Genomic DNA, 26,259 nt, shown 5'->3' on the forward strand with positions numbered 1-26,259 from the left:
TCCTGTCCGAGAGAATTTTCACAAGAGACCACATGAGCCGGGTGAACGGGAGATGCAAATGCGGCGGACATTTCTGTAGCTGGTTGAGTCAAGCCCGCCTGTTCCAGGATTGGGCCTCTGATAACTGGCACCACGGTCCTGCCATGGCAGAAGGCTGGGAGGCCCCAATTGTCCCTGCCAAAGGGTCAGACAAGTGGTTGTGGACCCGAGACAAGCTCAGTGCCAGCTGCAAACCACCGTGACCCCAGCTGAGGTGACAAGGAGCAGAAGCGTCCAAATTCCTGCATAACATGGTAAGATCTGATAAAATGGCAGTTTTAAACGGCCGAGTTTGAGGGTAGCTGGTTATCAAGGAGAAAAGCAGTTAGTAAAACTGAGCAGCTGCCTGATCCTGACAGGAGACTGAGATAAAGGATGATGAAGTGCGTGCTGCAGGAGCAGACCCGAGACGAGATCCTGAGGTGCCCTAGCCAGTGGAGGACTCCGTCCACATCCCGTCTCTGGCTCAGCTACTTCTGTGCCTTCACGCTTACTACACAGCAGTAGGATATCACAATCAGGACAGGAGACACTGAACGCAAGTGTGCAAGGCACGCACTTCAGATACCACCTTAAGTTTGTGGAGTTAGGATTCGTCGCGAGACGGTGAGCGAGGGCCGTGAGCAGTGCCGCCCGCCATCGCGTCTGAAGTGAAGGGCATACAAAGGAAAGCTACCTTCCTGATGATCTTTGCAGCTTTTCCAGGAATCTAATTATACATTGCTCTGGAAGAGTCGTTAAATGAGCTTTATCTTTTTATGGGCTCCTTCTCCAGACATCTTCTAACTACAAGTTGGATCCGTACCCAGGCCTGTTTATAGTTTGACCTTGTCATCATCTTCTACTTTAAACAAGACCATTAACCTCACAGAGAGCAGCACTGAATCGCCTTTCTTCTTCGGTTCTTCCCCAAATAAAGTAAAAGTAACATTTGAAGCTCATTAGAGCTGCAAGAAAAACCACTTCATGGTTGGTAACAGTTGATTCTGCACAGTTTCTGGGAGAAACTTAGTCCTTGCACAAGTGTACTTAATCTTTGCAGTGGAAAGTTACTGATAAAGCTGAACAGAGGTCAAAACTTGTTCTTAAATTTCTCTATTTCTGAAAAATGTTTCTTTTCTTTTTCATAGGAGAATGAGAACATAAATTTACGGTAAGTAAATAATAATTTAATTTAAGGAGGATTAGTAAAAAGGATAAGCCGAGGTCAGTACATAGATGAACAAGGAAATCTCCTCAGCCAGATGCAAATTATGACTCCTGACTGCCTTGTTTATCTGACTCAGACCCATGACGAGGAAGCTGGGACATTTCTGCGGTTTGATTGCATTCTGTATTTGCGTAAGTAATTAGAGAAGAAATCCAAAAGTCCTTAGGTATATGCTGTCTCTCTGAACAACTCCAAAATGAAAGATGATTATCATTAAATATCATTAAAATGCCATGGAAACTCTGCCTGGGTGGTAATTTGGTTCAAACAAGAAAAATATGGTTTTATAAACTGAAAATTATTTTAAAAGGACTCCAGACGTCCCCTTTGTTACTGCCTGTTTCATTTTCTTTTTTTTGTTGTTTGTTTGTTTTTTTTTTTGAGACAGGGCTTTGCTGTAGTTTTTTAGAGTCTGTCCTAGAACTCACTCTGTAGACCAGGCTGGCTTTGAACTCCGCCTGCCTCTGCCTCTGCCTTCTGAATGCTGAGATTAAAGGCATGCAAACCACTGCGCGGCAACTCTATAGCTTTTAAACATTGAACAGTGCATGGAATAACATGTTCTTCCTTTCGTCAACTGTCACAATTTTTTTCTTGTTTCTTTTCCCCACATGACTTTTAGACTTATTTTAAACAGAGAGTGTAATGAGAATACATCTCCAATTGTACATTCTATCAGTGACGTTACAGGCACCATATAAAAGCTTCTCATTTTCAGATCTTACAGCACATCAGGAGGCAGCCGTGCCTACCACAGCCCCTCCAGTGCCGGGTAATACAGCACTTAGACGATGGAAGAAGTCACACTGGCAAGCTTATGAAGGGAGTAACAGTGAGAATTTATTAGTGACTCAAATCAGGTTGTTGACACTTGTTTAGCTTCTTAGAGAAATGGCCAGCTCACCACAATCTGCTATTCAGTCGGTGGGAACTGTTCAGTGGTCTCTTATGCTGCTTTTCATTTCTCCTTCTACTGGGAATTAAACGTGGGACTTTGCACATGCCTGGACGTGCTCGCCAATGAGCCACATCTCCCATGACCTAGTGTGGCAGCCCTTAGCATCTGACACAAGGCAGAGGCATATCACCTATAACTTGTCTCTTAGTGGATTGCTGCGAATTCTAATAGCTAGTTTTTGCATTTAACCATAGAAACAAGGACATTTTTTATTATCTATATTTACCATCCATAAAATACCACTGTATTTTAAACTATTGGTTTAATTATTTTTTAAAAATAAAATATAAAAGTAATAAATTTATTTTAAATAGCAGTACAGAACAGTTTATTTATTTTTGTGCTTCAATTATCAGGGCCATGGCACTATATGAAAGGACACCATTATAATTTATAACTACTAATGAGCTTTTATGTCTTAACAATAATAATTTTATTTGAAAATTATTAATCATAACTGAGGATCCATAAGCACTCAGTTTTTTACGAGAGAGAGCTTCACTTGGTGCTGACAGCCGTGATCATTAGTGGTGGGACTTAAAATCATGGTGAGTTTTCCTAAGTTGCACATAAGCCAAAGGAAAGGTACCTTGTGCGCCGACCACACAGCACTGTATTAAATGTGCAGGAGTGCCGCAAGATGTCCTGACTTTTATTCCTTAAAGTAATGGTCATGGTGGATGTTAGAAGTTGAAGGTAACATCATCTAGAAGTATACAAAAATCAAACCTTCCTTCTTCTCCTCCTCCTCCTTCCCCTTCTTCTTCCTCTTCTTCTCACCCCTCTCCTTTAGAGACAGAGATTTTGTGGTGTGTGTGTGTGTAGTCCTGGCTGTCCTGGAACTTGCTCTGTAGATCAGACTGGTCTCAAACACAGAGATCTTCCTGCCTCTGCTTCCAGAGTGCTGGGATTAAAGGCATGTGGCATGTGTCTCTACTACCTGACTTAAATCAGGTATTTTTTTTCAATGTCATCTGAAATATTTTCCATTAGTGATTCTTTTTTTTTTTTTTTTTTTTGGTTTTTCGAGACAGGGTTTCTCTGTGGCGTTGGAGCCTGTCCTGGAACTAGCTCTTGTAGACCAGGCTGGTCTCGAACTCACAGAGATCCACCTGCCTCTGCCTCCCAAGTGCTGGGATTAAAGGCGTGCGCCACCACCGCCTGGCTTAGTGATTCTTTTTGCCTAAGATTTTTTGTCTAGTTTTCTTTTCTTTTTTCTTTTTTTTTTTTTTTTTTTTTTTTTGGTTTTTCGAGACAGGGTTTCTCTGTGGTTTTGGAGCCTGTCCTGGAACTAGCTCTTGTAGACCAGGCTGGTCTCGAACTCACAGAGATCCGCCTGCCTCTGCCTCCCAAGTGCTGGGATTAAAGGCGTGCGCCACCACCGCCCGGCTTTTGTCTAGTTTTCTATTTGATGTGATGGGTGTTTACCTGGATATAGGTATGTGCTTCACGTGCATGCAGTGTCCCGAGGCCAGAGGGGGCACGAAGCTCAGGGTCTGGAGTTGCAGGGGGTTTTGAGCTCCCTATGCATCTCGGGATGCCTGAGCGAGCATTGGATCTCCCAGGGAGGAATTACAAACTGTTTGGAGCTGCCATGTCAGTTCTGGGAACTGAACCCAGGTTCTATGCAGGAGCAGCCAGTGCTCTAGCTCCTGAGCCATCTTTCTACCTCCAAGTTTTCTTAATCTTTTATTACTTTTAATTGTGTGTGTCTGTTGTGGGGGATGTGCAGGTTCATGGAGCCAGAGGAGCTGGAACTATAGGTGCTTAAAATTCACCTGGTCTGGGTGCCAAGCACAAAACTGTGGTTCTCTGGAAGAACATGCATGATCTTTTTGAAAAAATGTTTTTATTGCACTATACACTTTTGTCAGCTCCCCTTCCTTCCTCCACTCTCCCCTTCTACCTTCACCCATGACCCCCATGTTCCCAATTTACTCAGGAAATCTTGTCTTTTTCTCCTTTCTTTTTTTTTTTTTAATTTTCGAGACAGGGTTTCTTCGTGGCTTTTTGGTTCCTGTCCTGGAACTAGCTCTTGTAGACCAGGCTGGCCTCAAACTCACAGAGATCCATCTGTCTCTGCCTCCTGAGTGCTGGGATTAAAGGCGTGCACCACCACCTCCCGGCTTAAGATTTTTTTTTTTAACTTTTCCTCCTTTCTATGTAGATCCCTGTATGTCTCTCTTTGTTGTCTAGGTTCTTTGGGATTGTGAATTGTAGCCTGTTTTTTCTTTGCTTTATGTCTAAAAGTCACTTATGAGTGAGTACATATTATATTTGTCTTTCTGGGTCTGGATTACCTCACTCAATATGGTTTTTTTCTAGGTCCATCCATTTGCCTGCAAATTTCAAGATGTCATTATTATTTAGCACTGTGTAGTACTCCGTTTTGTAAATGTACCACATTTTCTGCATCCATTCTTCAGTTGAGGGGCATCTAGGTGGTTTCCAGGTTATGGCTCTTGTGAATAACACTGCTATGAACATAACTGAGTACACGTCCTTGTGGTGTTTGCTGGGTCTTGAGCATGCATGATCTTAACCATGGACCCAACTCTCTACCCCTTGCCTGAGAAAATTTTCATGAGACACCATGTTTATAAGCACATAAAATAAAGACATAGATGAAACATTTACTGATAATGTGCCAGGAGTAAATTAATCCAATTGTTTAGTATACACATAATTTTATTTACTTATTATTATTGTGTGTGAGCATAGTAAGTGTGTGACCTGTGACAGGGATTTGTAGAGGCCAGAACACAAGTTTGTGGAGTCAGTTCTTTACTTCCACTTTTATGTTGGTTCTGAACATGGAACTCAAGTCACTGGACTTGCATGGCTAGTGAGTTTACCCACTGTATCATCTCACTGGCCCAGTTCTACCATTTATTAAAAATAAATGCAATATGGTATACTAATGATATTGGAGTTCTTGAGATCACTATTTTGGGCAGCTGGACATGACTTAGTGGTTAAGAGTGTTTTCTGCTCTTGAGGAAGACTTATGTTCAGTTCTCAGCACCCGTGTTGGATGGCTCACAGCCTACTAACTGCGGCTTCAAGGGATCTGATGCCCTCATTTAGCCTCTGTGGGTGCCTGTACACACACATGTAAAATAAGATAATTTTTGTATTGTACCATGTGAACTAAATTCAATTGTTTTCAGAACTGACTGATTTTTTTTTTGATTTTGTAATTGCCAGTGCTGCGAATATCTCTTTTTACAAGACATAGCACAAAATGGCAAGAGCATGTTTAGAGCTGTTTTAGAAACTGTTGGAAAGTCTGCTCTAATACATTTTTTTTGAGACAGCATTTCTCTGTAGCTTTGGAGCCTATCCTGGAACTAGCTGTTGTACATCAGGCTGGCCTTGAACTCAGAGAGCTCCGCCTACCCCTGCCTCCAGGGATTAAAGGCATGTGCCACCACCGCCCAATGCATTTATGATGTTTTAAAATGAAACTCAAGTCAATAATTCAAAGAGCAGCTTTGAAAATCAAACATTCTAACCCAAGTCAAAGCAAATGTACTTGCTTAGTAATGATGGCAGGGAAATATTGCAAGTCTTTGTTTTCTGTAACTAAACCGTTATGTTTAATATGTACAGCAAACACTAAACATTTATATTATACTACTGTGTATATATATATATATATATACATACATATATAGTGTGTGTGTGTGCATTTTGAATCTGGGCCGAGTGTTTCAGGCAGTGTGTACTGGCCCTGTGTGACAAGAGCACACACACCATAAAGTCACACTGTGCGTTCAGAACCAAGGCTACCGCAAAGCCGCTTGGTGCAAGAAGGGCAAACAGTACAGAGACACCTTCAGCTCACTACACATTTGGTTTTGAGTTTATTCTTAGTCATCAAATGTTCAGAAACCTCTTACTATTCCTTTGGTTGTTGCTGTTGCAACTTCGGGTCTGCAACCATCAGTTTAGGAAGCTCTTCCTCGAAGTCATTTGTGAGGATTATGGGTCTTTCAGAACTGGAGTTATTTCTTTTGTTGCCCTTGCTTGAAAAATAGGAAACACTTTAAGCATTCAAAAAGGTATGGTGAAAAAAATCTAACAACTTTGCGCATCATTGCGTGGCTCAAGCATTTGAAATATGACTCGACAGCATTTTCCTTTTCTTAATAATAATGGCATATCACCAGTCTAAAACATAGGATTTGCATATTCTAGGTCTCTTGTTCTCAGCAAGTTTATTCCATCAATATACTAATTTTATTTTATTTCTTAAGGAAGCCAATTGTGTATCATTGGCAAATGTGCTAGGTACATGTGGATGTACCAATGAGATGGATACCAATTGGCAAATGTGGCAAGCAATTCTAAACACTGGGGGCAAGACTGTTAAACATCTTACCTCACTTGCCCGTGGTTAACAGTCGTCTGTGGCACTGACTCTCATACTCTTTTTCTGAGAAAGGTGACTTTCTAATCGTCACTAAAGAGCGAAAAGAAAGTGGTTTGTTACCTATCGACACTGAGGGCACAGAGATTCAAGACGGTGATGCCCACGGATGACTTCTGCAGGAAGGGGAACAGTTTGCAGAGAAATACTCCAAAATCGTTGTGGTCAGAAGGCCAGCGCCCCGCCAACAGCTGAAAAGATGAGACAGGAATAAGAAATGGAGAGGCTGGTCCAGCATGCACCCCCCCATGTGTCCCCAGAGAGGCTGACCCAGAATGCACCCCCCTTGCATCCCCAGAGAGGCTGACCCAGAATGCAGCCCCCTTGTGTCTCCAACGAGGCTGGCCCAGAATGCACCCCCCTTGTGTCTCCAACGAGGCTGGCCCAGAATGCACCCATGCTTGCGTTCCCAGTTGCACTTTTACTATTGTGTATGAAAACGTGGCCAGATAGCAGCAGTTTTCTCCTTTTAGCTTTCACGTCCCCCCTTTCTGAATATCTTTTGAAAGAAGCTTTTCCTTTGACCCAGCCTCTTCCTCAAGCACCATAACCATTTTAACCAGCTTATCAAACTTTCCACAGAAACTTTGTCCAAGGACATCCACAGTCTTGCCACTAAAATGCTGTTCTGAACTCAGGTTCTTGGTGAACTTTATGAAAAATTCCATGACTGTGGCTGCCCAGTGTCTGGTACAAGTAAAGCATGAGACACTATTTCCGGACACGATTTCTGGACTATGATTTCCGGGCTGAAGCACCCTTGAAAAGACAAGGATCGTGGTTTTAATGGCAACTTGCCACAAACTAGAATCAGCTCAAAGAATGGGAGATCTTTCAGCTCGCTCTGTCTTAGCAATAAAATAGGAATAAAAGGAGGGGGCCCCATGGAAGCAAGCAGTGCAGTGCACAGCTTCCTGGCTTTTCTTTTTTATTACACTTATTTATTTATTTTATTTATTATTTATTTGTGTGTGTGTGTGTTGACAAAAGTGTGGAGATCAGAGCTGATTGTCTCTTTCCATCCTGTGAACCCAGGGAATAACTCAGGTCACCAGGCTTTGAGGTATACACGGTTAGCCACTAAACATACTTTTTCTTTCTCTCTCTCCTTTCTTCTTCCTTCCCTCCCTCGCTTCCCCATCTCTCTCTCTCTCTCTCTCTCTCTCTCTCTCTCTCTCTCTCTCTCTCTCTCTCTCTCTCTCTTTCTTTCTTTCAGAGGCTCTTGAGGTTTCTGATGAGTGCCAGAGATACATCTTTCCTCTTATTTACTAACACTTAAAATTAAAAATAGAATATTTTAAGATGGTGAGAATTAAGCTGTATTACATTTAGGTAATTGTGGCGTGCAACTCCGCCAGCAGAGAAGATGACCACAACAGGATTCTTCTTGGAACGTACTTTATTGGAGCGCAGAAGACTGAAGTTTAGATGGAGGCGAAAAGACCCCGAGCCCGACCACGCGCGGGGGAATATATACAGTGCCTGGTCCGCCTATGACGTGTCATTGCTTGATTGGCTCAGACCACACTGAGGCGATCGTGTGAGCAAGACGTGTAAGCAAGTGATAGGTGGGCCAGAGGTGAGCATGCGCAGAAGTTGTTTACCAACTAGAGACAATTAGCAAATGGCGGCAATGGGCTTAGTTCCAGACCCTGAGAACGTGGCGGCACCGTGGCGCACTACAGGTAATGACAACCAAACCAAATGACAAGTCTATCAAGGTCCCCAAGTTTCCCACCTAAAGGCAACCCTTCCTGATAGCTATGTGGTTTCTTACAGAAAGCTTTCAATGCAATACAATCTTTGTCCTTTTCTTAAACAAACAGGAACATACGCAAAAATAATTTTAAAAGTTTAGTGTGTTTTCTTTTTCTGCAGCAATTTGATGGAAAGCACTATCACTTAAGAAAAAGGTCTTGGGCTTTATATGCCTTTGATGAAACAGTTTTCGCAAGGACCACGCTTGGTTAGCAGCTATTTAGTATGATACCTCAGCCACAGAAAAGTAACTGCTGATTTCTTTAATGTTCACAAGCAATGATCAGCGCCATGAGAGAAACAAAAAACTGTCAAGTCAAAGTGACTCAAAGGCTCATTTGGAACATGGGAGACATAGCTTACTTTTATACCATAGAAAGGCCTGTGTTATGAAAGTCTTACATTGTGTCTCTTTGAGAACAGCGTGTGGTTCCTAGCATGAGAGTGTGGACTGACTGCACCAGGCCACCCTCCATCAGAGACCCTATGCACCAACTGCACCAGGGCTTCCAGCCCACCCTGTATCAGAGACTCTATGCACTGATAGCACCAGGGCTTCCAGCCCACCCTACATCAGAGACTCTATGCACCGACTGCACCAGGGCTTCCACCCCATCTTGCATCAGAGACTCTATGCACCGACTATACCAGGGCTTCCACCCCTGCATCAGAGACTCTCTGCACCGACGGCACCAGGGCTTCCACCATTATCCTGCATCAGAGACTCCATGCACCGATGGCACCAGGGCTTCCACCCCTGTATCAGAGACTCTGTGTACTGACTGCACCAGGGCTTCCACCCCTGCATCAGAGACTCTATGCACCGACTGCACCAGGGCTTCCAGCCCACCCTGCATCAGAGACTCTATGCATCGACAGCACCAGGGCTTCCAGCCCACCCTGCATCAGAGACTCTATGCACTGACTGCACCAGGGCTTCCACCCCATCCTGCATCAGAGACTCTATGCACCGACTGCACCAGGGCTTCCAGCCCACTCTACATCAGAGACCCTATGCACCGACTGCACCAGGGCTTCCAGCCCACCCTGCATCAGAGACTCTATGCATCGACAGCACCAGGGCTTCCAGCCCACCCTGCATCAGAGACCCTATGCACCGACTGCACCAGGGCTTCCACCCCTGCATCAGAGACTCTAAAGTTTTAAACTCAGATCATGTCCTCATGTTCTGACATGAAGGTATGCAGGCTCAGAGTGCATATTCACGCTGTGATTTATTTTCTATTTCCAAGGTGTTGTGATCCAGCTGCCCTTACTCCCCCTGACCAGCAGGGGAACTTCATTGTGGTCTGTAATTGACAAGGATGTTTGTGTTCTTTCTGGCCGGTGGGTCTCCACAGAAGGAGTAGAGGTATAAAAGGTTGCTGGGCAAAATAAAGGTTGCTGTTCTTCCACCTGAAAAGAAGCCTCCATGTCTCAATCCCGGCCCCCCAGGCTGCACTGGCTGCAGCACAAGGTATCAGTGCTCCAAAGTAGCATTTCCACTATTTTTGTTAAGTGAAATGATATACAGAGCATTGGGTGGGAAAGTGTCAACTTAGGTTACAAGGTGGCTGGCTGCCATAAACCCTCTTTTGGGTGACAGGTGCATAGCTCTCTAGGAGGTCCAGGGAAGGTCTGGGAGATGACACACGTCATGTGGGTAAGCCCTCAACTTGTCTCCTCCCCTTTCTGCAGCCGAGTTCGGAGGAGCACTGCAGACAACAGAGGACAGTCCTCTCAGCAGGGGACACTGGCCTTTTTCTAACCAGTTGAAGTAGATGTTCATGCTAAGACTGAAAATTAATGTAAAAACTCCAATTCAGGTGGTTGATTTGGATTGTGTCAAGCCAACCTCACGAAATCGACAGGGTGTCTTTTCTTAAACCTGCTAGACATAGGTTACTTACAAATGTGTATAATCTGGCACACATATGAGGGCCTGTTTTCAGAATGGCTAAATCCCAGGCACCTTTATGTCCACTTCTGTATTTTGTACTTTTGTGCAAAGTGGTGTCTCATTTGGTATGCACAGCGTCAGTTTGTGCTGTTTATCTGGAACATGCGTGACAACCAGAAGTAAGGGCAAAGTCTGGGACGAGCTAGATGACGTGACATCCTGCCCTAGTGATCCCTAGTCCTGGCAGGTAAACACAGCCCTCATTGTAGGTTGGCTTATTGTTACTTCCCTTCCAGTGCTGCAAGCTCAGTTTTTCTTTTTTAACTTGTTGGCAGATTCAAGCTAATCACCAGCAGAAGCACTTCAGAGAAGTATTCTTAATATGAGGATGAAGGGAGTTGAAGAAAACCATCCCGGCACCTGGGCCACAACCCAGACCTGTGCTGATCTGTCTCTCTTGGGAATAGGCAACAATATCAGAATCTTCTGGGTGTTAAGGACTAGGAGGGATGTTCCTGACATCTAGGGAATAGATGCTGATATCTTGCAAGGCAGTGGCCAGTATCTCCTCCAAATAACCACCAGATGCAAGACATCAGTGCTGTTGAGGTTGAAACACACCATCCCAGGAACTACACCAGAATCTCTGGAGTGGACAGAAGTAAAGAGAGCATGTGTGGGCAGCTAGACTAGCTGCTTTGCGGGAGCTGAACAGCACCAGAGGCACCTGAAGGGCTCCTAACCACACGGACTGTTGTACTGTGTCCCAGAACTAGGGAGTCAGTGGCTCTGGGGCTGGGCATGGGCATGGGCATTCCTAACTGCCCAGAGGCTCGGATGCTGCTTCAGAACCATTATGCTAGGAGCTCCGTGAGCAGTGAGAATGAGAGTTGGTAGCCAGTTAGAACTGGATGAGCAGGGAAGCATATACAATATATTTACGAGGGAGAAAACCACTGTAATAGTTGGGGATGTGTGGCTGACAGCTAATGTCCCTCACTGTCCTAAGGGCAGTGCACAGAGATACTTAGACATGCAACAAGCATCCAGTGTCTGGACCTCACTACTTGATGCTGTTCATTCTTGCCCTCTGGTCAGGACAGGCGAAGAGGACTTCCTGATTGCTGCATCATCTAGTATGAGCTATTTAACGCACTGGACCTCGATTTCTGTACCAGTCAAATGGGGGTGGTCTCAAGCCTGCGGTGATGGTGCGATGGCCACTCGGGAGGCTCAGACAGGACAATGCTAATGTGGGAATCCTGCCATCTGAGCACACACTATGAATGCTATATTATTTTGGATTGCTATAATTTGTAAACCCAAGATAAATGCATGGGCCATTTATGCACGACTTTTATGAGAAAATGGGTAATTTGAGTAACTGTGCGCCTGCTTTCAGACTCCAGATCTTACTCTCTGCCCCGCTGAATCTCGTCACTCAGGCCCTGGTTTGTCATTGTCACTGCAGCTTAAAGCTACACTCAGAAACCAGGAACAGCTTTTTCTTTGTCCTGATTTCCCCCCATCCCTCTGGTAAAGCCGGGAGATTTTCCCTTTGTCTCACCACGCCCATCCTAGACAGGAATGAAGGATTTATGGACATAGTCTGCAATATTTCAAACCTCACCATTTAAAAAATGTTCACTTCCCCTGGAACATGCATTGTTGTGGGTCACTTGGAACCAGACAGACTCCAGTCTTTGAAGAGCAGGGACTGACTTGTTTCTCTCTTGCCCTCTGCTCCTCTTTTTCCCTCTCCTTCCTTCCTCCTCCTCTTCTCCCCACCTCCCTTCTCATCCCCTCCTCTCCTCTCCTTTCCCTTCCCTTCTTCTTCCCTCCTTTCCTCCTCTCCCCTCTTCCTCCCCCTCCTTTCTTTCCCTTGTCTCCTTTTTCTTTGCTTCCCTCTCCTTCCACTCTTAGAGAGAGTCAGGATATACAGGTTGTTACACTATCAAGCCGTAAAAAGATTATGGCCCCACTAGCACAGACTGAGATGATTTCAAAGCCTGTGATCCCAGGACAGTGCTTTTAGCGAGAATATGAGTTCTGGCTATCTCCACTCTCTGGTCAGAAGCTCCAAGATCAGTTGCTCTCATGACAAGAAAGGTTCTTGCCCCTCCATAATGTTTTAACTGCCTCTGGACTGAGGCGGAGCTCACACAAATGTAGTAAAAGCTGGTATCTGTGCCATCCACACACAGTTCTTTGTCAAGGTTCCAATTGCCTCCCATGGTATGTGACATTCAGAGAAGGGGCACAGCTGTTTGGTCTGGCTTTGGGTGCTCTCAGTGACATGGGGGACGAGGAAGCTTCGTTTCAGCTGTGGACCAGATCTGACTTATGCCTTCTCTGATCCTTGGCTCAGGCACACTGGCTCACTCCTCGTCTTCTCATGTCTTCCTCTATAAATGATGGCGACTCTTGTAGCCACCTCAGAGGACTAATTGCTACCGACAGCAGCAGAGATAACGAAGAGCTTGGCACAAGGAATGGTCTAGAAACGTGAACTGTAGTCACTGATGACCTTTGGCCAGCTCTGTTTTGGTTTCATTTTGCTAAGGAGGATGTCTAGCGTATGTCACTGGGACAAAATATCTGAGACAATCAAACTTAAGGGAAAGGCTTCATGTTTTAGAAGTCTATGACTTCACAGCCTCATGGTCTTTCGGTCTACTAGGCAACACTTCATGGCACGGAAAGTGTGCTGAAGAGAGCTGCTTACCTCATGGTAGCCTGGAAGCAAAGGCAGAGGAGGAGGAGGGGGCCAAAGTTACACAGTCTTCTTCAAGGACATGCCTCCAAATGACCTAACTTCCTTCTTCCAGACTTTTCCTTTAAAGGCTCTACCATGTGATAGTGTCATGGACTGGGAACCAAGCCTCCAATGCTTTTGTGGAGCAGACGGTGGAGGAAGAGTGGGCAGGTACCTGGTACAGAGTCACAAGACCCCCATTCTCAAGGAATCTACTCTCTAGAAGACAGGCAGAAGTCATGGCACCCGAAGCTCTAAGCTATACACCTCAATGGAAGGAGTCATGTGATCTCACACAAAGAGCACACATCCCTATTTCTCAGTGGAAACTGTGAATATGAGAGCACCCGCACAGTGTGGGTCAGAGAGCACCCGCACCGTGTGGATCACAGAGCACCCGCACTGTGTGGAATACAGAGCACCCGCACCGTGTGGATCACAGAGTACCCGCACCATGTGGAACAGAGAGCACCCGCACTGTTGTGGCTGGTGTCCATGACTGTGGTGGCAAGGTGCGTCGTTCAGGATTTGAAGCACAGGAGGGTGAACAGGGTGGGGTCTGAAGGTTGAGGGTTTGCCTTAGTCCTCTGACTTGTGTTTGAAGCATGGAATCATTGCTATTATTTTTTAACTGTTTCTGTGTTGTTGTTGTTGTTTTTGACTGAGGCCTTTAATTTCTGTAATCTGAAACACATAGATGTTAATACTAACCAGAAGGAAGAAGGATTAGAAGGGAAAGAAATGATTTTTGTTGTAGTTGTTGTGAGCCATCTCTGCAGCCCAGAGGATGGTTTTTAAAGACAGATCCAATGTTGGGTGTGGTGGCGCACACCCTTAGTCTCAGCACTTGGGAAGCAGAGGAAGGAGAATCTGTGAGTTCGAGGCCAGCCTGGTCTACAGAGTGAGTTCCAGCACAGCCAGGGTTACACAGAGAAACCCTGTCTCAAAAACAAAACAAAAGCAACTGAACAGAAAAACAAAACAAAACAGAGTTCCAGAGGATTCCCTACCCTAGAGGCTTCTCATACCACAGTATCATCTCCTGATGGGTAGGAACCAGAGTCTTTTTTTTGAGTAACGGATTCAAAGAAATGGACACAGAACCAAAGGACCCAAGACTTCCTAGATTGCAAACATAAAACCAAAGGATCACTGAGTAGAAAGAATATAATTTTAAAGCAGAAAAATGAGCTACTGTTTACAGTGAAATTTTACTATGTAACAAGGAGTGCGTGGCCAGTGAGTAGCAGCTTAGTCCTGAGCAGAGCTTCATGTGGCAAGGTGAATGAGACCTGACTGCCAACTGGAGAAGGGATTCCAAGCTGTGACTGGAGACCGGTGATTTGTTGTAATAAAAGACAAACAGAGTTACTGACAGTCAGTGCCTTGAGGAGGATGTGTAACAAGGCCTAAAACCTAATGGAAAATTTTAGACTTCCTAGTAATCCTAAGCCTCTGTGATAAGACCCTCTGGGGCTTATTTCAGATGGGCAGATGTAGACTTAGGTAGTAGTCTTCCCAGTGGCAACAATCAGGAGAAAAGGAAAAGCATATCTGAAAACATGCAGTTGATGCACTGATTTAATGTAAAAATTCTTCAGAACTTGAGTTAGCCCCCACTTAGAGTGTGCCATGTGTTCACAATCATCTTGTGTGTATGTGGAAACAATGAGTCTGTAAAGATAGCATTATGTGCATGACGACAAACAATGCCATAGGTGTTCTGAGGACCATCAACGCTGTGGCCAATATGAAGGGGATGAAGATGGAGGTGTTTCTGAGTATCGAGTAACAGGAATTCGTGTGAGAGTAAAATCACACTTCTGATAGCAGCGGCCTAAGTTAGAGCCAGCAAATTCAAGGTGACTTCACTACTCAGTGACTGCATGGGAAAATGACATATGCTTTAACAAGTCTCCCCTTCTGGCACCAGAAGCACAACTAAATGCTATGTGCAGTGCACAGAATATCAGAGTCACAAAAGGCCTTTAACACAGAGGGAGGATGCATGCTATGTGCCATGGGGGCTGGTGGAAACCTGGCTGTGGGCTTGAGGCCCAGCTGAAATCCTTGAGTCTCGGTTCTGGTCTCTGTCAGTTAAATATCTCTGGACTAGAATCATCCCCCCCGCCCCCAAATCCTCAGCAAGCTCTTAAATTATTTATTATTTTCACGTCCAAATGAAATTTGTTTGAAACTATTGCTCCATTTCCTCTTGGTCTGACCACTATCCTTTCCCTGGCCTAGATGACTAATTCTCTTGCCTCTCTCTTTTATTTCTCCTACAGATTACCTTGGTCTTTTATCCCTCTATATTTTCCCTACAGAAAAGATCAAGGTTGTTAGAACTTGGGAACGTCCACAGATGAAGCCACAAGACTGTATGTTCTGAAGGTGTGAAGCCTATTTTATGGTTTTCAAAGGAAAAGCTAAACCATCTAGTAAGTTAACTCAGTGGGCTATAAACATCACAGTGCAACTATTAGTGATTTCATAGACAATTTCAGTGAATTAATTTTAAGCTTCTAGTCGTGGGTCTGCCACATACCATTATACAAACTACTTTCAAGCTTTGAAGATGAGTTGGACTTGTTTTATCCATATCATTGGGAGATAGCACGCGGTCCCACTGGTCAGGGCAGTGCTACCTGATTTCAATCTTCAAGCTCCATGAAGAGGGTGAATCTTTTTAATCCTCTGGTTGACAAAGCCATTAGTGGTACTGGTGGATGTGCCTTTGGTACAATACCACAAATAGGCTGGCATTTAGAAGATCTAGATGAATTAAAAGAAAAAAAAAAGACCGATGCAGGACTTGTCTGCGGACAGGAGTTACAAAGCCAGTGACTGCTAAGGATGCGTGGGAAGCACAGCGGGCTTCTGGTGTGAGTGTATGGAGAGTTCATTAGCGCCTCAGGCCATATGAAAGGCTTAAAATGCTGCCAGGGGCAGTTGGGTAGCATATTAAGAACATTCATAATTATATGAAAAAGCTCTTAATATTCTCTTTCTTCAACTACTTATATGGGAGAGACCAGATGTGTTCATGTATGTGTTTAAAAGAAAAAAGCATAATTCAACAGATCCAAACCAGGAACTAATAGGAGAATTCAGCTGCATTTTATTACGCTGGACATTAAAGAGTTTTATTCAAATCCAAATTAGTGCCATTCTTCTCATTAAATATTTTGTTGTTTAAAAACACCCCTTTCTCAACAAAAATGATTAATATTTAATGGGTTTACCTTACTTTCTTGTGAATCAAGGTGTATATATTCTGTAGAATTCCAAGTTTTTACTTGTAATGTGGTACATTTCAATAGTCATAAAGAAACTAGCTGTACTTGATTGTTTTGACTGTTTTTACTCGTTACTCTTTTGGGGGTAAGCTCCCAAATAAACCGCCATAGAGTCTTAGCTTTCTTAAAAGTGCCCAGCCTTAGCTTGGCTTGTTTCTAGCCAGCTTTTTTTTTTATCTTAAATTATTTCATCTATCTTTTGCCTCTGGTCTTTTTCCTTTCCTTACTTCTGTATCTCTTACTTTCTCTTTCTCCAGGGCTTGCTGTGTAGCTGGGTGGCTGCCCCTGATGCCCCCCTTCTTTGTTATCTCTTGCTCCCTCCTCCTTCCTCCCAGATTTCTCCTCCTATTTATTTTCTCTGCCGGCCCATCCCACCTATCCTTTCTCCTGCCTTGCTATTCGCTGGTCAGCTCTTTATTAGACCAATCAGGTATTTTAGACAGGCAAAGGATCACAGCTTTACAAAGTTAAACAAACTCAACATAAAGGAATGTAACACATCTTTGTGTCATTAAACAAATGTAACACACCTTAACATAATATTCTACAACTACTAATTGTAAGGCCTCAACAGTGTTCTAAAAGCATTTGTTTTTCTGTTATTTATGTGTGTCTCTGTGTGAATACGCACATTTGCATGCAGGTAGTGAAGGACATCAGAAGAAGGCATGAGATTCCCTGGGCTGGAGTTGCAGACAGTCGGGAGCTGCCTGAGGTGGCAGCTGGGGTTTGAACTCAGGTACTCTGGAAGAGCAACAAGCACTTTTAACTGTTGAGACATCTCTCCAACCCCTTCAACAACTTTTAAGAATACAAAAATGAAGACAAAAAATTAGAGGAAATAAATTTAGATCAGTAAACTTATATATATATTTACGTTTTTATTGGTGTGTGTATATTTGTATATATATATGGGTATGTGGTGTACATATGTGTGTGTGTGTGTGCTTATGGTGTGTGTATGGTGTGTGTGTGAGAGAGATGTGTGTGTGGTGTGTGTGTACACACGCACATGCATGCATGTGTGTGGGAGGTCAGAAGACAACTTGCTGGAGCAGATTCTTTCCACCACCATGTGCATTTCTATTTTAAGATGCAAATCATTGGCCGGGCGGTGGTGGTGCACAGCTTTAATCCCAGCACTCGGGAGGCAGAGGCAGGCGGATCTCTGTGAGTTCGAGACCAGCCTGGTCTACATGAGCTAGTTCCAGGACAGGCTCCAAAATCACAGAGAAACCCTGTCTCGAAAAACCAAAAAAAAAAAAAAAAAAAAAAAAAGATGCAGATCATTGGGCTTGGTGGCCAGTGCCTTTTCCCACTGAACTATCCTGCTGGCTCTCATGGTACTTTTAAAGATGGGACAACTCAAAGGAATAGAAATGTCACATAGCTTACTAAAGATCACATAAAAACCTTGGTGATAGTTTATTTTGTTTGTTGTTAGGTAAGAAAACAAGCCATGATCTTAATTGGGAACTTGTGACCATCATTCTCTGTTACAGTTGTAGCCTCTAGCCTCAATTAGCTTTCAGCATGGCAATCTGAAGAGGACAGTGTGGGGGACGCTGGACGCCTTAGGCTGATGAGTCTTTGGGTTCATGATTGGAGAAGGGCTCTGCATGGGAATGAATGCTTTTTCTTGTCACTTCTGGTTTCCTGGGATCTGTGCTTGCTCTGGATCTCGGCATACACATGGGTGAGGGCACAGCACACGGGGCCTCAGTCTACACATGGGTGAGGGCATGGCACAGGGGGCCTCAGTCTACACATGGGTGAGGGCATGGCACAGGGGGCCTCAGTCTACACATGGGTGAGGGCATGGCACAGGGGGCCTCAGTCTACACATGGATGAGGACACCCCACACTGGGCATTTTGACACTTAGCTCAGTTCAATGAGACCCAGAGTCAAGCTAGTCATGGTACTCAAAGTGCCCATGGCTGCCACATGACATCAGCTTTAAAGTGCCACCGTCTAAGTTGGCACTAGAGACTTCTATCTCATGCTCCAACTCCTGCCTGAGCCATAGCCCAGCCGGCAGGGTTTGGACCAGGATTTTATTATTCTGTCAAAAAACGCAAGTGAAAACGAAATGGAAGACAGTTGTTGCAATTCACCAATTCAATTCTAAAAATGAGCACAGTCTGCTATCTCCAATGGTGGCCTCACTTTATTCTCGACCTGAATTTAGAAATCTCTTCCAGGATGATGGAATAGTTTGGTTCCACTTTGAACATTTTGTGATGTACAGTAGCTTGGAAGAGTGTGCCATAGATTCTTTTTCTAATAACTAACAATAATCTGTATGAAGGTGAATGGATTTGGCCACTTTCATGTGAATAAATTCTGAGGTTATGAGAATGTAGAACTCACCGACACAGAGTGTACATCACTGCCTGCCCCAGAGCAGGAAAATGTCAAGCACTCTATTCTGTTCTTCTGAGTTAGTGTCTTCTTTATTTTTAAGCATAAGTGAATGATTTATTGAGCATTTTGTTCTGAAACCCAATGGATTTTCCAAATTATTCCACTTTATTTCACTATTCTTATAAGCAACACTAGGAGAGAGAGAGAGAGAGAGAGAGAGAGAGAGAGAGAGAGAGAGAGAGAACACGGTACAGTTCACAGGTGGAATTCAGAATTTGAGAGCAAGGATTTGCTTTACACCCTGTTTAAGACAAGGTTTCTTTGTAATTTTTCTGCTGTGCCCGCCAGGCTAGTTGGCCTACAGGTCCCTGGAGATCTTCCTGCCTCCACCTCCTGACCCGTCCTGGGAGCCCTGGGCTTACAGATGCACGCACTGTGTCTGGCTTTCATGAGGACTCTGAAAAGTCAAGCTCAGGTCCTCACACTTGGGTAGCAAGTACGTTACTCAGGGGCCTATGTTTTCAACATTCTCCTTGGCATTGAAAAAAGATAATACAAAAGAAAGAAAAATCTCAGTTAAAAAAAAAACATGCTTAGGAAACAGAAACCCTTTCCATTGTGAGTGGGACTGCAAGAAAGTGTAACTATTATGGAGGCAATCTGGCTACAGTTGCCAAAGCAATATGCATAGTAACCCTTGGTTCCAGGAATGTGCGGAAATTTCTCATGTGTTCATTATACCCATACTGATAAGGAGGGTGTATGTACGCATCTATAATCATAGCATTGTCTGTTAAAGCAAATGATCATACAAACTATGATGTTCTCTCACATTGGGGACTGTGAAATTGTAAAAACAGTGACGTAGCCTTTTATATATTCTCAAAGACCTCGTGGATAGAATAATAAATGAAAAGACCAAGGTGCAGAATACTGATTAACTAACTGGAATATGTAATGATGCAAGTGGGGGTGAGGTGGAGGGAGGTGAAGGAGAGAAATATAGAGGGACTACTAGAAGGAAATCTGTTACTTGGTCTCCTACTTACACCTAACTAATAACTAACCAACTAAACAGCAAAGCCAGGCCTGGTAGCTTGTACCTATAATCCGAGAACTTGGGAAGCTATGGAAGGAGGATTACCATGAGTTCAAATCAAGGGCTTGTTTAGGTCCAGAGTAAGATCCTGTCAAACCACACAACCAACCAACCTACCAACAACAACAACGAAAACAACATAAACACTAGCTGCATAAAAGAAACAGAAACGGGGCAATTGGTCCAGCAGAAAAACTCAGTGTGTATATCATTTTCTCTTCATGTGTGAAGAGAAGGCATTCCTTATTCAAAAGAGAGAGAGAGAGAGAGAGAGAGAGAGAGAGAGAGAGAGAGAGGAAGGAAGAAAGAAAAGGAAAATTAGAATTTACTCTGAACATTTTTATTGACTGTAAAGACATAAATGCTTGAGAGTACATTTGCTAGTGGGGGAAGAACTGTCCTTGAAAGGCATGGCACTCACAGAGAAGGGGTAGTCGGAGCAAAATGTGGGCATGGACCAAGAATCACAGACCCTGAAAAGCAACCCAGTGACAAAGATTATCTTCGTCATTCATCACTTATCTAGAAATTCTGATAAAATGCTGAGAAAGAAATTTTTATCAGATACCATCAGTTCTAGAATCGTCTTTGTCACCTGAGATTTCACAGGCAAACTAGATGTTCATCACTTCAGACAGTTCACTAGTGCCCTGGAAACAAGAAATGAACTTCAAATTCATAGTGGACATGGATGGTATAGCAACTGGAGGCTGCCTGGATAGCTCCATTTGCAAGCAGGGTTGCGGTGGTTCGAATGAGAATGGTCCCCATAGGCTCATAGATTTCAATGCCTGGTGTCTTGTCAGTAAAACTATTTGGGAAGAATTAGGAGGTGTGGCCTTGTTGGAGGTGGTATGTCACTAGAGGGAGGTTTTGAAGTTTCAAAAGCCCATGCTATTCCCAGTTTCTCTCTCTCTTACTTGCAGATTAAGATGTAAACACTCAGCTACTGCTCCAGTGCCATGCCTGCCTGCTGCCATGGTCCCTGCCATGATGTAACTCGTGGACTCTGCTTCTAAACTGTAAGCCCCAAACAACTCTTTCTTCTATAAGTTGCCAGTGTCATGGTGTCTTATCACCATACTAGAAAAGTAACAAAAGACAAGGGCTGATTGGAATGCCTGCCTTTGTGAAGTTAAAAATGGTTCTGGTTCTTCAGGCTTCTTTCATAAGTAGAACCATAGGTAGAAGTCTCACATCCTGCATCTGAGCACCCTTAAATCCACACAGAATGTCTTTTGAGATCTGGCATCTAAGAGATGAGCCTGGTGGGGAGTCTTCCATTACCTGACTCTGCTTTCCTCTTACCATCCCCTATAGTTTCCCTTCCTTCTCTCCAGCAATCTAGAAAGGTCTATGTATGCAAAGAACATTGTGTCATAGAATACCAAGCATGCATGTGCACACAGTGTTAAATGGTACACAGCAGGCATGTCCTACCTCCACATGTCTTCCTTTTCTGTGGGCCACTTGGCTTTTCTTATGGCTGTGAAATAAGTTTCCCCTGATCTTTTCAGTAACAGTGGAAGAAAATTCACTTCCTTTAATTATGACAATGCAGTTTAATCAGTCCATCTAAACAAATGTCATGTATAGAAATGTTCATATTGAATATTTCAAGTTTGCAATATTTTTTCATCTTTAACAGTTTTATTACCAGTTAGCATGAACCTTCCCTAAGGAAAAAAGGGCCAGGCTTCCCTTCTTCCCCTTCCTGGAATTATGAATGCCTACCTAAAACTCTGGCTGCCCAGTACGCTCGTCTTCTCACTGCTTGAAAGACAAGGTTATGAACACAGCTAAGCAAGTGGCAAAGAGTTGAAAACTTGTTCAATTTTAGTGAGAAAAGGAGTGGCCTAATGTATTTGTGGATATTTCTATTTAGTATGTGAACAGCATCTAGATAAATTTGGTTTGGGGGATGCTATGAGGTGCACTTGGCTGGTGGCTAAAAAGGAAATTTTCTTTTAGATTTATGTTTATGTTTTACAATTTAGAAAGTTTTTACTGGAGCAGGACTGAGCCAGCGACCTGGGCTGGAACTGGCCTGGGATGGCCAAACTCCACAGGAGTAGGTACAGGGGAACAACTGCTGAGAGAGTGGGCCAGAGCCAGAGACCACTGCAGGTCTGGGCGTGAATCTGGGACCTTCAAGGGAGTAGACCAGGACCCCTGTGTGTCTGGGTGTGAGTCTGAGACCTCTGAGAGAGTAGGCCTGAGCCAGAACCTCTGAGGATCTGGGAACACCCAAGTCTGGGACCGCCAAGGGAGAAGATCAGAACCAGAGATATTTGCAGGGCCATCCCCAAGCCAGGGACCCCCACAGGAGCAGATCCAGATCAGGGACATTTACAGAAACAGGTCTGGGCCGGCAACCAAGACCAGAGCAGGCCTGAGACAGCAACCTCCAAGAAAGTGGAGGAAATCCTGGGAGAACTGAGTGACCTCCAGGAACACAGAGTGACCAACGGGGTAACTAGAACTGTGGCACTGACTGTACCACGAGGAACAATCATCTGAGCCTTGGATCCACTGGCACCTAGAAGATTAATCATCAGAGTCACAGACAACCCCAACCACACCAATTAGAGGAAAAGATGAGTAGACAAAGTAAGAACACACACAACACCACAAAGAGCAAGAGAACACCAGAAAAACCTAAAGACCCTACAACAGCAAGACTTGAACAACCAGATATAGATGAAGCAGAAGAAAATGACATAAAAATAACTTCAGGAGAATGTTTGAGACTCTTAAGGAGGAAATGAGATATTCCCTCAAAGAAATAGAGGAAAAGACAAACAAAATTTGGAGGACATCAGCAAATCCCTTAAAGAAAACCAAGAAAAAGCAATCAAACATATGAAAGAAAAATTTCAAGACTTGAAAACAGAAATAGAGACAATAAAGAAAACAAGCTGAGGGAATTATAGAAAGAGAAATCATGAGAAAATGATCAGGAACCACAAATGCAGACATATGGAAAACAAGAGATGGAAGAGACAATCTCAAGTGCTGAAGATACAATAGAGGAAATAGACTCATCAGTTAAAGAAAACATTAAATCTAATAAAAGCTTAACACAAAATATCCAGGAAATATGGAACACCATGAAAAGGTCAAACCTAAGAATAATAGGTATAGAAAGAGCTCAACTCAGAAGCACAGAAAATATATTCAACAAAATCATAGAAGAAAACTTTTCCAACCTAAAGAAATATGCCTATGAAGATACAAGAAGTTTACAAAATACCAAATAAACTGGTTCAAAAAATAGTCCCCTTGCCACAGAATAATCAAAACACTAAACATACAAAATAAAGAAAGAATATTAAGAGCTGCAATGGAGAAAGACCAAGTAGCATATAAAGGCAGACCTATGAGAATTATACCTGACTTCTCATTGGAGACAATGAAAGCTAGAAAGTCATGGTCAAGAGTTATGCAGACATTAAGAGACCACAGATGCCAGCCCAGACTATTATACCCAGTGAAACTTTCAATCATCATAGAAGGACCAAACAAGATATTCCATGACAAAACCAGATTTAACCAATACCTAGCCACAGAAGTACTAGAAGGAAACCTCCAACCCAAGGAAGTAGGCTACATCCACAAAAACACAGACAATTGATGATCTTACAGCAACAAATCCCAAAGAAGGAAAAAACACACAAATTAACATCACCAAAAATAAAAACTATATTAACAGGAGATAGCAATCACTGGTCATTAATATCCCTTAATATGAATGGACTGAACTCACCTATAAAAAGGCACAAGCTAAAACAGATTGGATACAAAAACAGAATTCATCCTTCTGCTGTATACAAGAAACACACCTGAACCTCAAAGACAGAGTAAAGGGTTGAGAAAAAATATTCCAATCAAATGGACCTAAGACACAGGCTGGTGTAGCTATCCTAATATCTAACAAAATAGACTTCAAACTAAAAATCTATCAAAAGAGACAAAGAAGAACATTTCATATTAGTAACAGGAAAAGATCATCAAGAGGAAATCTCAATACTGAACATCTATGCCCCCAAATACAAGGGTACCCTCATATGTAAAAGAAACACTTTGAAATCTTAAATCATACATGAAACCCCCTACACTAATAGTAGGAGACTTCAACACTCCACTCTCACCACTGGACAGGTCAGTCAGACAGAAAATTAACAGAGAAATAGGGGAACCAACAGATATTATGACTCAAATGGACTTAACAGACATATATATCATATTCTATCCAAACATAAAAGAATATACCTTCTTCTCAGCACCTCATGGAACCTTCTCAAAAATTGACCACATACTTGGGAGCCTAAAACAGATCCAAAACCTAAACAGATCCAAAAATAAATGGACTAACCCCATTTATCTTTTTAGATCACCATGGCTTAAAACTAGAATTCAACAGCAATACTAATTCCAGAAAGCCCACAAACACATGGAAATTAAACAATGCTCAACTGGATCATCAATGGGTCAAGGAAGAAATAAAGAGGGAAATTAAAGACTTCCTAAAGTTCAATGAAAATGACCACACAACATACCCACATTTATGGGATACAATGAAAGCAGTGTTAAGAGGAAAGTTCATAGCACTATTTAGCCTACATAAAGAAGCTGGAAAAATCCTACACTAGTGAATAAACAAATCATTTGAAAACTTTAGAACAAAAAGAAGCAAACTCACCCAAGAGATTTAGACGGCAGGAAATAATCAAATTGAGAGCTGAAATCAACAAAATAGAAACAACAACAACAAAAACAATACAAAGAATCAATGAGACAAAGAGTTGGTTCTCTGAGAAAATCAACAAAATAGACAAAACTTGATCCAAACTAACCAAAAGCTAGAGAGAGAATACCCAAATTAACAAAATCAGAAATGAAAAGGGGGACATAACAGACACAGAGGAAATCCAGAGGATCATCAGGTCATATTTTGAAAACCTGTACTCCACAAAATTGAAAAACTTAAAGGAAATTGACAACTTTCTGGATAAATATCACTTACCAAAATTAAATCAAGACCAGATAGGCAAATTAAATAGACCTATAACTGCTGAAAAAAAATGGAAACAGCCATCAAAAGTCTCCCAACCAAAAGAAGCCCAGGACCAGATGGTTTCAGCTCACAATTCTACAAGATTTTTAAAAAAGAAATAATACCAATACTCCTCAAATTATTTCACACAATAGAAACAAAAGGAACACTGTCAAACTCTTTTTTTATGAGGCTAAAATTACCCTGATATCCAAACCACAGAAAGACATTACTAAGAAAGAGAACTACAGACCAATCTCATTCATGAACATTGATGCAAAAATACTAAATAAAATACTGGCAAATCAAATCCAAGAACACATTAGAACCATCATCCACCATGATCAAGTTGGCTTCATTCCAGAAATGCAGGGATGGTTCAACATATGAAAATATGTCAATGTAATCCACCATATAAACAAATTAAAAAATAAAAACCACATGATCATCTCATTAGATGCTAAAAAAAGCTTTCAACAAAATACAACATCCCTTCATGATAAAGTTCTTGAAGAGAACAGGAATACAAAGAACATACCTAAACATAATAAAGGCAATATATAGCAAGCCAACACCCAACATCAAACTAAATGGGGACAACAATCCCAGTGAAATCAGGAACAAGACAAGGTTTTCTACTCTCTCCATTTCTATTCAATATAGTTCTCAAGGTCCTAGCTAGATCAATAAGACAACAAAAGGAGATCAAGGGGATACAAACCCCAAAAGAAGAAGTCAAACTCTCACTATTTGCTGATGATATGATAGTTTACATAAGTGACCCAAAAAATTCTACCAAGGAACTTCTACAACTCATAAACACCTTCAGTAATGTAGCAGGATACAAGATTAGTTAAAAAAAATCAGTAGCTCTTCCCTACACAAATAATAAGTGGGCTGAGAAAGAAATCAGAGAAACATCACCCTTCACAATAGCCTCAAATAACATAAAATATCTCGGCTTAAATCTAACCAAACAAGTGGAAGACCTGTATGACAAGAACTTTAAATCTTTAAAGAAAGAAATTGAAGAAGATGCCACAAAGTAGAAAGATTTCCCATGCTCTTAGTTAGGTAGAATTAACAGAGTAAAAATGGCAATCTTACCAAAAGCAATCTACAGATTCAATGCAATGCCCATCAAAATCCCAGCAAAATTCTTCACAGATCTTGCAAAGAACGGTACTCAACTTCATATTGAAAAGCAAAAAACCCAGGATAGCCAAAACAATCCTATACAATAAAAGAATTTCTGGAGGTATCACAATCCTTGACTTTAAACTCTACTACAGTGCTACAGTACTGAAAACAGTCTGGTATTGGCATAAAAACAGACAGGAGGGCCAATGGAACTGAATCGAAGGCCCGGATATTAATCCACACACTT

At 42.6% G+C, this 26,259-nt stretch overlaps 1 protein-coding gene across 2 annotated transcripts in view; it reads right to left on the reverse strand.

Annotated features, from left to right (window-relative positions):
* The window catches only part of Ednra (endothelin receptor type A), a 65,369-nt gene that overhangs the window by 19,895 nt on the left and 19,215 nt on the right, over window positions 1-26,259 (reverse strand). For both annotated transcript variants that reach the window (XM_057753879.1, XM_057753878.1), the window contains exon 3: window positions 6,703-6,830. In XM_057753879.1, coding sequence (XP_057609862.1) covers window positions 6,703-6,830 — 128 coding nt within the window. The remainder of the gene's footprint in view (window positions 1-6,702; window positions 6,831-26,259) is intronic.

This window comes from Chionomys nivalis, chromosome 21, assembly GCF_950005125.1.
Source record: "Chionomys nivalis chromosome 21, mChiNiv1.1, whole genome shotgun sequence".
NCBI classification, from domain to species: Eukaryota; Metazoa; Chordata; class Mammalia; order Rodentia; family Cricetidae; genus Chionomys; species Chionomys nivalis.